At 45.3% G+C, this 15,935-nt stretch overlaps 2 protein-coding genes across 3 annotated transcripts in view; both read left to right on the top strand.

Moving 5' to 3' along the window:
* Positions 1 to 1,397: 1,397 nt before the first annotated feature.
* On the top strand, positions 1,398 to 6,781 carry LOC119008977 (patched domain-containing protein 3-like). The gene is made up of 4 exons (XM_037079775.1): positions 1,398 to 2,144; positions 3,393 to 3,514; positions 4,357 to 4,502; positions 4,689 to 6,781. Exons 1-4 carry the CDS (start codon positions 1,437 to 1,439, stop codon positions 6,257 to 6,259), a joined length of 2,547 nt encoding a protein of 848 aa, XP_036935670.1. The 5' UTR covers positions 1,398 to 1,436; the 3' UTR covers positions 6,260 to 6,781.
* A 3,286-nt stretch (positions 6,782 to 10,067) lies between these two features.
* Positions 10,068 to 15,935, top strand: part of gpr158a (G protein-coupled receptor 158a) — a 72,378-nt gene continuing 66,510 nt past the window's right edge. For both annotated transcript variants that reach the window (XM_037079861.1, XM_037079860.1), the window contains exon 1: positions 10,068 to 11,387. In XM_037079861.1, coding sequence (XP_036935756.1) covers positions 10,489 to 11,387 — 899 coding nt within the window. In that variant the 5' untranslated portion in view covers positions 10,068 to 10,488. The remainder of the gene's footprint in view (positions 11,388 to 15,935) is intronic.

Below are 15,935 nucleotides of genomic sequence, written 5' to 3'. Positions count from 1 at the left end.
TGATAACATGCTCATGATAGCGACTAAGGCTAAAGCTAAATCATACCAGTCCATGATCCAAGTTGACGGCATGGAAATAAAGAAAATTTGTTCTTGTATTAACATATTTTCAAGCCCCAAACTCGAGTCTCCAGCTACCACATGAACTTGGTAGTCGTTGTTTCAGAGTTCAGCAAACCATAGACGCCATGAAAGCAGCAGTTTCATTGCCAGGTAGGTCTACTTTATCAAGGTATGAGTAGCCTGATACAGTCGGGATGCCTGCAGGGACGCTGCAGTAGCTGAAGAGGTCGGTGTGTTTACTGGTGAAACCACAGCTCGCAATCTGTGAGTGTTTTGCCAGTGGAGCCTAATCAGGTCATCGTTTGGTCACGATTCTGGGGTGTAAACCTCCTAAATCCAATAAAAAGAAGAGCTGCTAACGTTAGCTTAAACACTAAACTCCTAATCTCAGCATTTAGGACTGCCTAACACAACATGGTGAAGTGTTACCACTTTGTGCACTAGTTGTGAACAAGGCTTTAGTTGTTGTTGTCTTTTAGCATACGCATAGGCAAGACTCAGTTATCCTACTGCTGTACATAATGGGCTAATTAGCTGGATTTGCTAATGATATGATCAGTGCCTCTCTTTTAGCCTATTAAACTTTACAGAGTCTTACGTAAAAAAGACCTTTCTGGCTTCACAGGTGCCACCATTGCCACAACTTCCTGTAAGCTAGTTGAACTTTAATCCACAATATAAAAACGGAACAGGTCGTGCAACAAGATTATCAATACTTGTATCGTGGTTATCAGATCAGTATTGACACAGTTATCTGTTGTTTTCTTAATCAACACCTATAAAATTAGCAAATACACACTAATTGTCACCTGTGAATGGAAATTTTTATGATGCTTAACAGAGCTAACGCGCCTCGTTGTGGCTGCCAAGCTATAATTTGTTGAGGAGAAGGTTTCACAGTTACGGTCATTTACGACTTCCAGTAAGCTAAGTGAACTTTGCTCCACAATATAAAACAACCACGTTACACAACAAGATTCTCAAGACATTTCTTTTTATTAAAATGACCAAATACTTCTGATGGTCACGTGCGATTACTTGTACTGTAAAGTAATTTACTGTGTCACCATCACCTGAGAGATAACGGTAAATATTTTTTTTTATCAAAGTCCGACCTCTGGGAACTGATACCATTTCAATGTAAATCTGACCTTTATCATTTGAGGGGCGGTGCCCTGCCTCTGATATCCTTTTACAGCATCTGTAAAAAGTGTGAGATTCCCAGTAATCATAAAGCTGTTTCTTGTATGTTTCCCTGATTATGGTAAATCATTAAGCCTTACAAAAGTATGTGTGTGAGGAGTGTGATCTGCACAGCCCTTAAAAGGGCGCAATTCCTCCACATCTTTACTTCCTCTCCTGCATTTCTGAAGATGGGCTGCAGACGCACAGACTGCATCTCAAAGCCTCTGTCGGGCCTCTTTGAGAAGCTCGGTTCCCTTGTAGGCTCCTCTCCTCTGTCTTTTTTTGTAATTCCTCTCATACTCACAGCAGCGCTCGGAGGAGGCTTCACGTTCCTCAGAGACAGGGAGGACAACGACTTCGAGGGGCAGTACACGCCCAAGAAAGGACCCTCGAAGGTGACGAGAGCGTTCGTCAAGGAGAACTTCCCCTACAATGAGTCGATGTTTTCAGAAGAGAGGTTGTACAACATGGGCCACTACGCATCCCTCATCGCTCTGTCACCTCAGGGTTCAAATATCCTGGAGAATCCCGCCTTTGAGGACGTCCTCAGACTCAACGACAAGATCCTGAACATCACCGTGAACGGGACTCTGGGGTACAAAGACTTGTGCGCAAAAGTCTACGGCGAATGTGTCTCGAACACCATCCTGGAAATCGTCCAGTCTAATGAAACCCAGATCACCTACCCCGTGTACACTTACAGATCCATCTCAGTGTTTCTGGGCTCTGTGTTAGGCGGGGTCATCACGGGTGCCGACAGCTCAGTCGTGAGCGCTCGGACCGTAAAACTCTTCTACTACTTAGATAACCTGAAAAGCACAGCTGACGCCTCGAAATTATGGCTGAGAGGATTTAAGAAGCTCTTATCAGATGAGACAGACGGCAGACACATTGACGTGAGTATCACACTGCTCGAGGCTGCACTCTGTTTTCTCACATTTCTTTTATTGGCCTTTCTGAGAATTGGGAAGGTGTTTCCAGGGATTTTCTGCCCATATGCTCGTTGGGATGTTTAACCTCAAAATCAAAAATGCCTCATTTTCCTTTTACCTGTAGTGCAGAGAAATAACAGGCTCAATGAGGAGGTGCAATCTTCCCTCTGTGCAGTGATATGATTGGCGGGTGGAGCTCAGTAGAAAGTCATTCAATCTTCTTTCTTTCTTTCTTTCTTTCTTTCTTTCTTTCTTTCTTTCTTTCTTTCTTTCTTTGTGTGAAGATGAAGAGCTGGAAGTCGAGTGTTTGTGTTTTTTGACACGGATCCGTACATCATATACTCCAGTAATGATTTACTGATGCATGACTCGTGCTGACTCACTGCAGGAAGTATCATGATTTAATTTACACAGCTGTGTGTATGTGTTAATGTTTAATATGTAAATGTTTGCATCTCCTACATCAATTTCTGAATGAAGCAACAGCGAATTAACATTTCTTGACCTATTAAGTGTGATTTAAAGACACAAACGTTGTAAGATCATTATCTGTTAATGGTTAGAAACAGAAAAAAATGTGATATATTCTCCATTAATTAATGCATGAAATCATCATGAGTCATGTAATAGTGGAGCAATACATCAGAAAACCATTTGTCCGTTTTATTATACACCAGGATTATCATCACTGGACCACAATGCAATGAAAGACTTTTAATCAAAGAGCTGTTATGTTTTATGGCTGACACTGTCAGAGTGAAAGTCATGAGGAGACGTGAGCACAAAAGTTTGTGATTATTCTATAATTTACTCCCTGTTTGCTTATATTTTCTGCATATTGATCTCCCTAAACGCTTGTCTAAAGGCAAAGCAAACAGTTTTAGTGGAGAAATACTCATTCACATTTTATTTCATGTAGATTTAAAGATACATCCTTCACTGTTAAAATAGATAAATGTCCCTTATTTGAAGATGCTATTTCACTGAGATACTGAGACAAACGTCAGATTTGTATCTAAAATAAAGTACAAGAGAAAAAGCACCTTGAAACATAGTCCTCAACGCTTCCTCTTGAGATTATGTTCTAGCTGATGCACTTCTTTGTCCTGTAATCCGAGCTGTGCTGTCGCCGCTTTTACTTCCACGTGTAAACACAGTCGTCTGACTTAAGAGCTCATGTTGGCTTCCACTCTCCGCTTCACTCCATCGTAGGTGTCTTACTACACCTCCAAATCCAAGCAGGAGGAGATTGACAGTCACACCACAGATGGCTTCCCTTTATTCCTCATCACTTATGCCTGCGCCATCACCTTCTCCGTGATATCCTGCCTGAGGTAAGGAGTGATCGGGTGAGCGATTGCCTGACTGCAGGCCGAGTCCTGGACACAAAATGAGCCGTTGTTTTATCAACGTGACTGATTCAGGAAGAGAGCGGCAGGCAGGTGACACGTAGTCATCAGGACACAAAAGCAGCGTTATTGCAAAATAGTATTCATTTAAAATTTGATTTTACACCTTAATTTTTGGATATTTTCAATGTAGATTTAGATGTTTTATATTTATACTTAGTTTCTGTCTGGTGCAGTTGAGAGGAGGTATTTCATATATATTTTTTATTGTGATTGTACAGGGAGTGGACAGAAATAAAATCATAAATCCCAAATCTGAAACATTTAAAGGTGAACAATAACCGAACATGAAACTTTACATGCTGCACGTAGATTTCTATTATTAAATTGTACATCATTTTGTTTTTAAGTCTCGTTTTTATTGCCGTAAATTCAAAATTTGACTGATTCTACTACCAGTAGCTTGCAGCGGCTAATGTTCGCAAACTTTAGATACTAAAACTTTGCAACTGATCCAGTTTGTTGTCTATTGACATGTGCATCTGGAGGTTACAGCATTTCTAAATGACACGACATCAACAGAAGCAATCAGTCACACGCTGACACTTTGGTAACTGATGGCTGGTCACAAAGCTAACAACAAGCTAACAATGCATCCACTCTGTACCGCTTCATGCATGTGGAATGCTGACTTTAGACTGCCCAGGTTGAAGTTGTTGAAATAAATTTGTAAAATGTTGGTGTGGAAATGGTGTAGAGATCAAACTTTCTTATTGTACGTTGTCACCTTCACTCATTGCACCACTCTGTCTTTACCTCCTTGACAGACGGGACAATGTGAGGAACAAGGTGTGGGTGGCCGTCTTCGGCGTCCTCTCCGCCGGCCTGGCTGTCGTCTCCTCTTTCGGCTTGCTGCTTTACATCGGACTGCCGTTTGTCATCACGGTCGCAAACTCTCCTTTCCTCATACTCGGTGAGAAAAAAGCAGCCTCGTCCCTGTTTTTTGTTTAGGTTGCAGTTTAGGCAACACCCTTCGAGTTGTTCGGAGCAGTTTGTTGTGTTTTATGAGCATTTTATACTCTATAAACCTGGTAAAATGTTTATTATGTTTTATAAAACCATCATTAATTCTACATCGCTCGCCTGATTTCTTTCCCAGGAATCGGCCTCAACAACATGTTCGTCATGGTGGCCGACTGGCAGCACACCAAAGTCAATGACCCAGTCCCGAAGCGAATGGCTCACACCTACAAAGAAGCCATCCTGCCAATCACCATCACCGCCCTGACCGACGTCCTCAAGTTCTCCATCGGCGTCACGTCCGACTTCCCCTCGGTGCAGTCGTTCTGCCTCTACACCAGCACCTCCATCATATTCTGTTACATCTACACCATCACCTTCTTCGGAGCCTTCCTGGCTCTGAACGGGAGGCGGGAAGCCAGCAACAGGCACTGGCTGACCTGCGCGAAAATACCATCAGACAACCTCGATCACCGTTCCAAGATACACAACATCTGCTGTGTGGGAGGCGGCTATGATAAGAACACTGGCGCGGAGAAAAAACAGCCAGCGAGTAATTTCTTTAAGGATTACTACGGCCCGTTTTTGATCAAACCCTGGGTCAAGGGAGCTGTAATCTTCCTTTATGTCGTATATTTAGCTGCAAGTATTTATGGATGCTTCCATGTTAAACAGGGGATAGAGCTGTATGATCTGGCAGCTGATGACTCCCACGTCAGGAAATTCAACACGGACGATAGGGAGTATTTTTCTGATTACGGTCCATCTGTGATGGTTATTGTAAGTGAGGAATTCCCATACTGGGATAAGACCAAGAGGCAGGAACTTCAGCGGTGCATGCAGGACTTTCGAGGGCTCCATTTTGTAGATAAAGACATCTACACATCCTGGCTGGACTCTTATTTGTCGTATGGGGAAGAAGCACATATAAACCTCGACGATAAAGATGTTTTTCTCAAAAATTTAACTCAATTTTTCGATGTATTCCCCTTTTTCAAGCAAGACGTGAACCTGACAGGAGATGCCATCTTTGCATCCCGCGTCTTCATTCAGACCGTCAACATTGACGATGCCAGCATGGAAGTCCACATGCTTAAAGACCTACAAACAGCCGCTGACAGCTGCAGAGTGGCGCCGTTATTAATCTACAACCAGAAGTTCATCTTCTTCGACCAGTACGGGGTCGTCATCAGCAGCACGATTAAAAACGTCTGCGTGATCACAGCCGTGATGCTCGTCGTCTCCCTCCTCCTGATTCCGAACCCGCTCTGCTCAATATGGGTGGCGGGTTCGATCGCTTCAGTGACTGTGGGAGTCACCGGCGTCATGGTGTTATGGGACATCACTCTGGACACCATCTCCATGATCATTTTCACCGTCTGCATCGGCTTCACCGTCGATTTCTCTGCTCACATGTCCTACGGATTCGCCGCAAGTAAGAAATCCAGCCCGGATGAAAAAGCCGTGGAGGCTCTCTCTCATTTGGGCTACCCGATCCTTCAAGGAGCCCTGTCCACCATCCTAGGCGTGTCCGTGTTGGCGACGTCTGACTTTCACACGTTCAGAATGTTTTTTAAGATCTTCTTCCTCGTCATAGTTATCGGGATGCTTCACGGCCTCATTTTCATTCCGGTGATTCTGATGTTATGCACGCTCCGCACGGACAAATTTGAAAATAAAGACAAGAGTCTGAAAATCACCAAACTATGACCAGAGTCATCACGTTTAGGGTAGTTAGGCACACTAGGTATGTACATTTACATGTATATTCTGCGTTAAAAATGCAAAACAACACTTTCTTTGTACGCTACGAATTTTAAAAGTTGACTTAGATTTTTTTAAAAAGTCAGGAAACCGATTACCTCAGAACTACCAGGTGAAGTTTTATGTGTTAAAAAGTTTAAACTACCTGTTTCCTCATTTTTTTTAAGATCTTTTTTTTTTTATCGAACTGTATGAACAAGATTGTTTCTTGCAAAAAGTTATAAAGAACAACATGTGTAAGTTATGGTGTACTGTATTTTTAAATTTTTCATTTAATATTCACTGTGATGTCTTTTTCTTTATGGATGAGCTTTCAACGAGCTTCAGTGATTTTGTGTAAATAGATTTTTTTGTATTCAATGCGATGTATGTATGTAATCATTACTGATTGCAGTCGATAGTTTGAATAAACTAATGACGCTGGAGGTTTTCACTGTTTTGAAACCTTCTGCTTCATATCAAACTGTTTGTTGTTGCTGTGCAGAAAACTACTTGCTGTTTTAATACATTCAACATGTACGAGCCATGATGTAGTTACACTTTTAACCTTAATAAATGCAATTAAACACATTTATTAACGTTATTAAGATAACCCCTATTTGTGCAGTTGGAGCAGTCAGATTGTGGACTATGGTTTTGGTTTGTATTTTTTGTGTTAATTTTGTTTTTCGGTCATGTCTGTTGCATAAACATCGTGCCTCATCGTTGGATATTCAGTGAAGCGGAGTTGTAGTCATGCTTGATACATCCAAGTCAGGTTTTTAAGAAGTAGCCACAACACAAATGTACATGCCACGCTGCAAGACCAGGGATTAAACACTTCAGTGTAACAATGATGACTGACAAGGGCGTTATATATAAATAAGGGAAGGATTACAGTTGGATTACAAATTCAAAGACCTGCTGATCATCGCAGCTGCGATAGGTGATCAGGGTTCAGAAGCAGTCGGGCTTATGAAAACCCTCCAGCTCAGATCACAATAACCATATCAAACCGGCCATAAGGTGCAGAATATGTGATTTTCATTCTTCTCAAATGTCACATTAATTCCTAAAAGTGTATATAATTAAGTGATCAGCATCATGATGGATGATTTCCCAGTTAAAGTCATGGGATTTAGGATTTTTTTTAGTGCTTTAATTCACCTTCGTGCCGGATTTTGGTTATAAATATTACAGGTAAATCACAGGAAACGATCAAAGTATGGGTTATGTGTAGCATTTATTCACTTTTCCCACAGCTGATTTGATAAACCAGCCAACCAGTTGTCCAGGATCTTTATTCCAATTACTTTCTGTGCAGCGATGGCAGCTGCTGGACTTCCTGTGTCCGGCTGATATCAAGATTTCCCAGACAGGACATAAAACCAGCAGCGTGTCGGCTGGTCAAGAAAAAAACATCCAGCAGGTCTTCAGGTTCCAACTCGTCTCCCCGGTGGCCGGCGTGCAGCAACGCCGACCGACTCCCAGCTCCGTCACCCTCCGTCACGCCTGTCTTCCTCGCCCTCCTTCCAGGACGAGATGCCTGTAGCCCACACAGCGTGACGTGACATGCCCCTACACCCAGCGAAGACAGGGAAAAAAAGAGACCTTGGAGCTTGAACTAACAAGAAAGAGAGAAGCTGATAGATTGGTGACGAAGTCCACGTTTGGCTGTTTAATAAAACCCCAGATTCTTCAGTGTAGTTTTCCTGGATAACACGTGATGGAGCAACAGCTTGACTCAACTATAGATAGAGTTTATTGATTTGAAACATGCAATGGTTGAAATGCAGGTATGTTTGAACTTTTGCACCATATATAGGCCCTGTACGTTGCAGAAATGTTTTTTTTTATGCTCACAAAAGAAATACACATCACCATGGTTTAAAATCTTTTTTGTATGTCAGAGTTTGTTTTGGTCCAGTGTAGGTGGAGAAGCCCAAAGGACGTCTATGAAGTTTGCTGCTGGACTGTTTTCCTGTTGACGAATCATAAAAATGAACTTTATGACTTAACCTTGCATATGCATGGCCGAAAAGTACGCAAACTCCCAAAACGTTACACCCACATGTGGGCATTGATTTGATTCCTTTAAAAGCCAGCCTGCATTTTCAGTAGTGTCAGGCTTTCCACAAGATTTTTGAAAAACGTGGCTGCAGAGATTTGCTCCAAGCGTGACTCCACCCATTGGTATGTACTGCGGCAGTACACATTGTTGTCTGCAATATGCATACTTGAGCTTTGACCCTCTTGCAGCCTTAGTGCAACATTTTGGAGTACAATGAGTGTAGAGACACAACCTTAATGTGTTGTCATCTGTTGGTAAGCTGTCGATTCAGACTGCTACTGACTGTCACTGCCATTAGCAAGATAGCTCAGTTAGCCATGCAACTAGCAGTTCAGAGAAGGACCAGCAGAGTGCTAGTGTTTGAATCACTAGTAGGATATTTTGGACTAGCTGATTAGCTGGCTACTGTTGCTCAGTAGTGACCGAGCTAACTAAGTAATGGCAGGTAATGTAAGTGCCATTACCTAGTTAGCTCATTTAGCCGAGCAACTAGCAGTTCAGAGAAGGACCAGCAGAGTGGTAGTGTTTGCACCACCAGTAGGATTTTTTTTTTGGACTAGCTGGTGCTATCCTGTCACTGCAAACTGTGGCTGCCATTACCTTGTTAGCTCAGTTAGCTGTGCAACTAGCAGTTCAGACAGGGACTGGCACTGTTAGTGTTTGGACCGCTAGTAGGAATTTCTGGATTTGTTGGCCAGTAATCACTGCTGCTTAGCGGTTTCTGAGCTAACTAAGTAATGGTAGGTAATGTAGCTGCCATTAGAAAGTTAGCACAGTTAGTCATCCAACTATTAGCTCAGAGAAGCACCGGCAGAGTGTTAGTGTTTGCACCGCTAGCAGGATATTTTGGACTACTTGGTGCTAGCCGGTTATGCAAACTGCTGCTAACTGTAGCTGCCTTTAGCTTATTAGCTCAGTTAGCTTTGAAACTAGCAATTCAGAGAAGGACCAGCAGAGTGTTAGCATTTACACCTCTCGTAGGATTTTTTGGACAAGCTGGTGCTAGCTGGTCACCGCTAACTGCTGCTGACTGTAGCTGCCATTAGCGAGTTAGCTCAGTTAGCCATGCAGCTAGTGGCTCGGACTGCAAGATGCTAGTAGGATTTTTTCTTTCTTTTTTTTTTTGTTGACAAGCTGGTGCTAGCTGGTTAGCACCCCAGCAGATAACTTTGCAAGTCTAAAACTGCTATTTTTTTTCGATTTCAGGATATTTCGGAATGTTTTCAACTAAAGTTCTTACATTTTACCCCCTGGGGAGAGAACAAAACAAACAATCAATATATTGCTTAATTGTTTTATAAGTGATGTAATGAGGCTTGTTCACTCTGATCAGCGGTGAACTGAGTAAAACCCTCCTCTGTCACTGATCTAAATTAAAGACTCCATCACTTTCAGCACCGGACAGCTCCACCACCACCACCATCAGCGCGCCGACGCAGTGATTGACAGACGGAACGGCCATGTACGCGGATCGATGGCGCCTCTGGAGCCCCTGTGAGATGATGGAGAAGACGGGTTTCTGCAGGCCTACTTAATGCTTGTTGTGGTCGGAAGAGGGCGGAGTGCGTTTGTCATCCAAGTGAGAAGCTCCCTGACTCGGTGCCTCTTGAAAGAAATATATAAATATAATAACAACCTGCCCCGTTACCCCTCCCTCCCTCCCTCCCTCCATCACTCCCTCCCTCCCTCCACCCCTTCCTTCCTTCCTTCCTTCCTCCTCGTTTTGATTCAGTCTCTGTAGCCTACACGCAGGAGGAGGAGAGCTGCCGCCGCACAGCGAAGCCAAGACAGTCCTGTCTACAGAGAGACACCAGCTCACATCAACAAGCTGCATGAGGCATCTGTGAAGAAGGAAGAAGGTTTTGGCGAGAGGGGGGTTCCTCACGTTTTTTTTTCTCCCCCTCTCCAACCCCGATTCTGAGGACCAGGAGGCGGTGGAGCTCGCAAGAATATCCTACAAGTGGTGAAGCGATGGTTTAGCGGAGCAATTTGGCAGGTTTTTTTCTCTCTCTCTCTCTCTCCGCACGCCCAACGACACTGTAATTCCGCACAGCAATCTCTCAACCCCTCCACCCTCCTCCCCACCCCTCAAAAAACATCTGTGGACGCTTTCCTGGTGGGGGAGATGGCTGTTTTCCGGCTGTCGCTGCTGCTGCATGTGGGATTTGTGATCGGATCAGCCGATAAATACGCGGGGTGGTCGGCGCACGGGACCGACGCGGGAGCAGGGGAGGCGATCCGCGGCGCTCAGACGCACCGTCGGCAGCTGGCGCATCTCCGCGCGCCTCAGCATCCTCCTCCTCCTCCTCCTCCACCCGGGGAGACGGCGGAGCTGCCGCAGAAAATAGAGGAGCACCTCCCCAGGGTGGTCACGGCTTTCCTCCACACCGGGGACTCGACCACCTTAAAGCACGCCAACTGCTCGCGGAGGTACGAGCTCACCTCTCTGCGGGGAAGGTCACAAGCCGCCCCGCATCACTCCATGAGCAGCGTGCTGGATACGGTGCTGCACGCCACAAACTTCCTCAACATGATCCTGCAAGCCAACAGGTCCAGGGAGCAGAGTCTCCGGCGAGACATTGAGTGGTACCATGCCCTGGTGAGGAGCATCCTGGAGGGAGACGCCAAGATCCACCGGGCGGTTGTCACTTTCAGCGCGGATTCGTCCGTGGCCGGGCCCTCGGTGCTCCTCCAAGCCACCAGGGCCGGCGGAGAGATAGTCCTCCAAGACCTGTCCAGCGTGGCCCACCACCACCTGCACAACCGCACCGCGGACACCGAGTGGTACCACGACGTGAGGGACAAGAAGAAGAAGCCCAATTTCCATAAGCGGGTGCTGAGCCAAGACATCCGATCAGCTGACAATTCTTTGAGAAGAGGGGAGAGTTTCATCCCGGACAGGACGCACGTGAAGTGGTCTGCGCCCTACCTGGAGTGCGAGGATGGGAATTTTGTTCCTCGCTGGCTTTTGACCTTATCCGCTGCTTTCTATGGCCTGAAGCCCGACCTGGCTCCTGAATTCAGGTAGGCAGGCACACACACACGCACACACACACGCACGCACACTGCAACCTGAGCCTGGTGAGCAACAAGCCCACCAAACAAATATCGCAGCTGCAAAGAATCATGTGAGAAACACTTCTACAGGTGAGTTCAGGTCCAGTCCTCAAGCTCTCCCCCTCCAACCCACCAAACACACCACAGCTCCCCCCTCCTCACACACATGGGGAGGGTGGTGGTGGTGGTGGGGGGAGTTTCTTCTCTCCTCCAGTCTGACAAGACACCGGGATGCTAAAAATAACCCCTGGATGTTACTGGATGTAGCAGTGGTGGAAACCTCTGGCTACAAGCGCTCGCCCCCCCTCCCCTCTTATCCATTTTTCAGACTCACTCTCCTGCATGCTTTACTACTCAGGAAAATGTCGTGTGCCCTCTCTTTCCCCTTCTTCAAGAGGAGTGGGGTGGGTGGGTGAGTGAGGGGGGGGGGTGGTGGAGGCTGCTAAATCTGCGATGAGTCAGAACCTTCCTGAGATGAGAGGAAGCCAATCTTTTTTTTTTTCTTTTTAAGCACAGCAGCAGCAGCAGCAGATGAAGAAATGTTGAAATGTGTGTGTCTGTTGTTTGGGTTGTTTGGGTGCCGTCATACAAATGTCCTAAAGCCCCCCCACCCCCACCTCCCCTCCAAGCCCTGCTGCAGCCTGCTTCGTTTAATCTGCCATGTTTTTGTGCCACTGGAACCAGTCAAGTGTGAAAAGGCTCCATATGATCCAGACCAACATCTTCCCAATGAATATTTAATCCAGATCACTAGTTGTGTGTGTGTGTGTGTGTGTGCGCACCGCCTTCGATGAATCTTTAATTGATACACTTGAGTGGCTCACGCTCGGGCGCGGATTGCAAATGAGTCGAAACCTGCAGTGATTATACTGTAATAGGCTATCAGCTACCTGGTGTTATCCCAGACTAAAGCCTCTCGGAGCAGCTCCTCTCACTTCGCCTCAGATGGTAAAATCAGCCGGCTGACGAGCTGTCCGACCTGTTTGGCACACAGAAAAAACCCCAAGTTCACAGTTCGTCCGTGAAGCCAAATTCATGTTTTGCTTCCTTTGGGTGGTTACAGGAGATGTTTTGTCGCCAGTTCTCCCCCCATAAGAGGCCTCCTGAAAGACCCGCTGCGCTTCAAGGAGCACAAGAGCAGCGTTCATTCAGGAGCTACGATCGCTGGGATAGAATTAGTTAGAAGAAATAAGAAAAAAGGGACAAATGCAAGTGTTCAACAGCATAGTTATTCACTCTTGTGCCAAAAAGTTAGATGAAAACTGAGCGCGTAACATGTGTTCACACTGAATTAGCTGAAGAAGCTACCATCAGGCAGGGAGTTAGCTTAGCATCAAGACTGGAAAAAGGGGGAAACAGCTAGCCGAGATGAAAACATGTTTATTTATGAGGTTTACAGGTGCTGGCAGGTGAATTTGGAGAGAGCAAGGCTAGGTGTGTTTTGCTGTTTCAAGCCTTTATGCTAAGCTAAGCTAACTAAGCTGCTAGATGTAGCTTCATATTTAGTACACAGTAATCAGAACTTTAAAAAATCCATCATGTTAATACGACAGACATGAAGCTACCACCAGCAGCCAGTTAGCTTAGCATAAAGGATGGGGAAACAGCTAGCTGGCGTAGGACGGCTGCTCAATTATATTAAGCCCAAGCTTTTAGTTAGCCTAGCCTTCAAGACCCTAATCACAACTGGCAAAATGAGAATTTTGAATAGTTCGAAATGTTTGAAAACATGTTATTCACTGTCTTGTGGAGATTAAGATGAGAAGATTGATATCTTTGAATCTTTGAATCTTTGTATCTGTGAAGCCACACCAGCATCCAGTTGGCTTAGCTTAGCATAAAACAGCTAGCTTGGTGCAGGACTCCAGGAAGTAACCACTCCTGGCCAAGAAATAGTAATCTGATCTCACTTTTCGTTGTTGTTGGTTTCAGGCTGTTTTTTGTTTGTAGCCATTGCTAAGATAAGCTAGCTGACTGCTAGCTGTGGTAGCTTTGTTATTGTATTAAAACATGAAGAAAGGTCTGAACACAGTCAGTTGTCACCTTAAGAGATGAAGAGAATTAGCTTGAAATGCTCAGAATGCTTTTGCTCTCCCTCGGAGAAGCATTAGCTTGTAACGTCACTAATGGATGGGCTGATAAACTGCACTGAAGCTGCAGTCCGCGGACCTTTTTCACGTTTGATTTGGTGTTTTCTGTCGGTCCAGCACCTGCCTCGATCAGCCTCCTGATGTGCACGACTTCAGTGCATCGCTTTGCATTGTGTGGATGTGAGAGTGGTTTTAATTTCTTTCTTCTTTCTGAGTGGATTCCTTAAAAAAAAAACTTTGTAAATCATAGCTTGATTTATGCGTATGTGCGGCGTTAGACTTGATCAAATCTCCTTCATAAGGATGTTTTACGGAGATAATCGCAGCAGTGTGTCAGGCTCCTTCTCATGTCCTTATTGCCATGCATCCTCCCGCTCTTAGTTTCCTTCAGACGCTCATATCAAAGTATCAGGCGGCTCATCCTGCATCCTCCCTGCGCCTCAGCACCCCTCGCCAGATAAGAAACAGGAGAGGGGGGGGCGATGATATAGCCTGCCTCAGACATCAGCTCTCCTCCGTTTCCCCTCCAGTTGAATACACAATCAATACAGCAATGAATTAATAATGAAAGATGTAGAACAACAACCCGGCATGGGCCATCTTGATTCCGGGCCTTTTAAAGCGTCAGTCACTTCCTGTTTGAGGGGGGTGATGGTGTCGCCAGGAGCAAGGTGACTCGCTTTGAGGCTTTATGCAACTGGGGGTACGGAAATGAGCGCCGAATTAAGGGCCGTTTGCTCGGACATGTGTTTGCGACGGATCGACCTGTTGTTTCCCGCAAAGGTGCAAGAAATCGCACCTCGCTCACTTTTTTTTGTCTCTTCTCTTTTGCCGTCTGTCAGTGCAGTGTGTGTGTGTGTGTGTGTGTGTGTGTGTGTGTGTGTGTGTGTGTGTGTGTGCATGCACTTGTTGGAGGTTGAGACATTCCTCAGAATGATTCGTACCGTCCTAATTGGCAGATCACTCAGGCGCAGACTGCAAATGCATAAAAAAAAAAAAAAACAGTTGGAAAGACACAAAGTGGGAAGAGGAGGCGGTGTGTGTGTGTGTGTGTGTGTGTGTGTGTGTGTGTGTGTGTGTGTGTGTGTGTGTGTGTGTTTGTGTGTGTTAGGTGAACACACACTGTACTTCAAACTCACCTTTCACAACACAGACCTTAATTGCCTCGAGGCAGCGGCAGCAGCTCTCTGATAAGACAAACTAATTTGAAACTATCTCCAAAAAAAAAAAAAAGTAACAACAAAATATACACTTTTTCAGCAATATCCCCTCCAAAGGCCACGCAGGTTCTAATTAGATGGCAGTATCGTCTTCATTTACGCTTGGCTTGGCGCCCTGTTTCGCTGTACAAGCAGCTAGAAAGTCTGGACAGGCTGGGTGCTGTGGGACGCCCCGGCTGTCTAACAGAGTGGGAGGCCTCGAGCTCCAGGATGAGCCGGCAGCATCTGCTTAGATGGACACCGTCCAGGAACAAATAGGAAGGAAAACCCCCACAATTCCCCGGGATGAACGCGATTATGTGACGGTAAACTGAGATGTAAGGGAGCAGAAGAAAGAGAGAGAGAGAGAGAGAGAGAGAGAAAAGGAAGAAGCAGGAAGCTCGCAATAAGCGTTTCTTGTTGAAATTTGAAGTGCTTCCTGAAATGAGTGTAACCTTGTTGTGCAGCCTGGAGCAGGCAGGGGTTAAAGATCCCCGAGGTGCTGACGTCACTGGGACTCCGCTGCTCAGTGAGTTGGCCTGTCAATACGACGCCCTCAGCCAGTAAATGTCAACAGAAGAATCCAACTAATAGCCTCTCCGGCTCGCTGTAAATAGACATTATATTTCTATTAATAACGCCGGCTAATGATGGGAATAATCTCAGCGATTCTGGTCCTGGTAATTCGATTTCCTCTCGGAGGATTATGAAGCTGTAATATTGTCGGTGTGGGTTTATCCCTTGGTAATCTGGTGTGGGAGAAACGGAGCTGTCGTGTCAGAGGGGAGGTCTCAGGATGGAGAACGGGCGTCTGATGTGTTTGGAAAGGAACGTAGCTTTCAGGTTTACATATTTTGAGCAAGTGGACAGAAGGTTACTTCAGAATTAGCAAATTAGCTGTCATGTCAAAAAAAACCATAGACTCTTCTACATGTTTTGTTGAGATGTGTTCTTAGGCTGTATTTTATTCCCCGTGTCCACATTTTTTCAGTCATTCCCAGTGAGATACGAGCGTCCGTCCAGGGCCGCATGCAGAGGAGTTGCTGCTCCGAGCACTTTGAGATGAAAATCTTTCAACTTTTTAGAAAGTCACTGGGGTTGTCAGTGTCGCTCTTTTTCAGTCAGCCAGTCATTTAATGGACTGGGTGGGACTTTGGTTACTCTGGTAACCAGGAAAATGGAGGCGAAGCTTGTTCAGTGTCAGAAGTTGGAGTTCCAACTTCTGA

This window comes from Acanthopagrus latus, chromosome 19 (genome assembly GCF_904848185.1).
Source record: "Acanthopagrus latus isolate v.2019 chromosome 19, fAcaLat1.1, whole genome shotgun sequence".
NCBI classification, from domain to species: domain Eukaryota; kingdom Metazoa; phylum Chordata; class Actinopteri; order Spariformes; family Sparidae; genus Acanthopagrus; species Acanthopagrus latus.
This window is presented reverse-complemented; position numbering and strand designations above follow the sequence as displayed.

Excerpts from the sequence above, each read along its gene's own strand:
- LOC119008977 (XM_037079775.1), top strand. The coding sequence starts at position 1,437 with ATGGGCTGCAGACGCACAGACTGCATCTCAAAGCCTCTGTCGGGCCTC. Across the intron at positions 3,515-4,356 it reads TCCGTGATATCCTGCCTGAG|ACGGGACAATGTGAGGAACA; the intron begins GTAAGGAGTGAT and ends CCTCCTTGACAG. Across the intron at positions 4,503-4,688 it reads CTCTCCTTTCCTCATACTCG|GAATCGGCCTCAACAACATG; the intron begins GTGAGAAAAAAG and ends TTTCTTTCCCAG.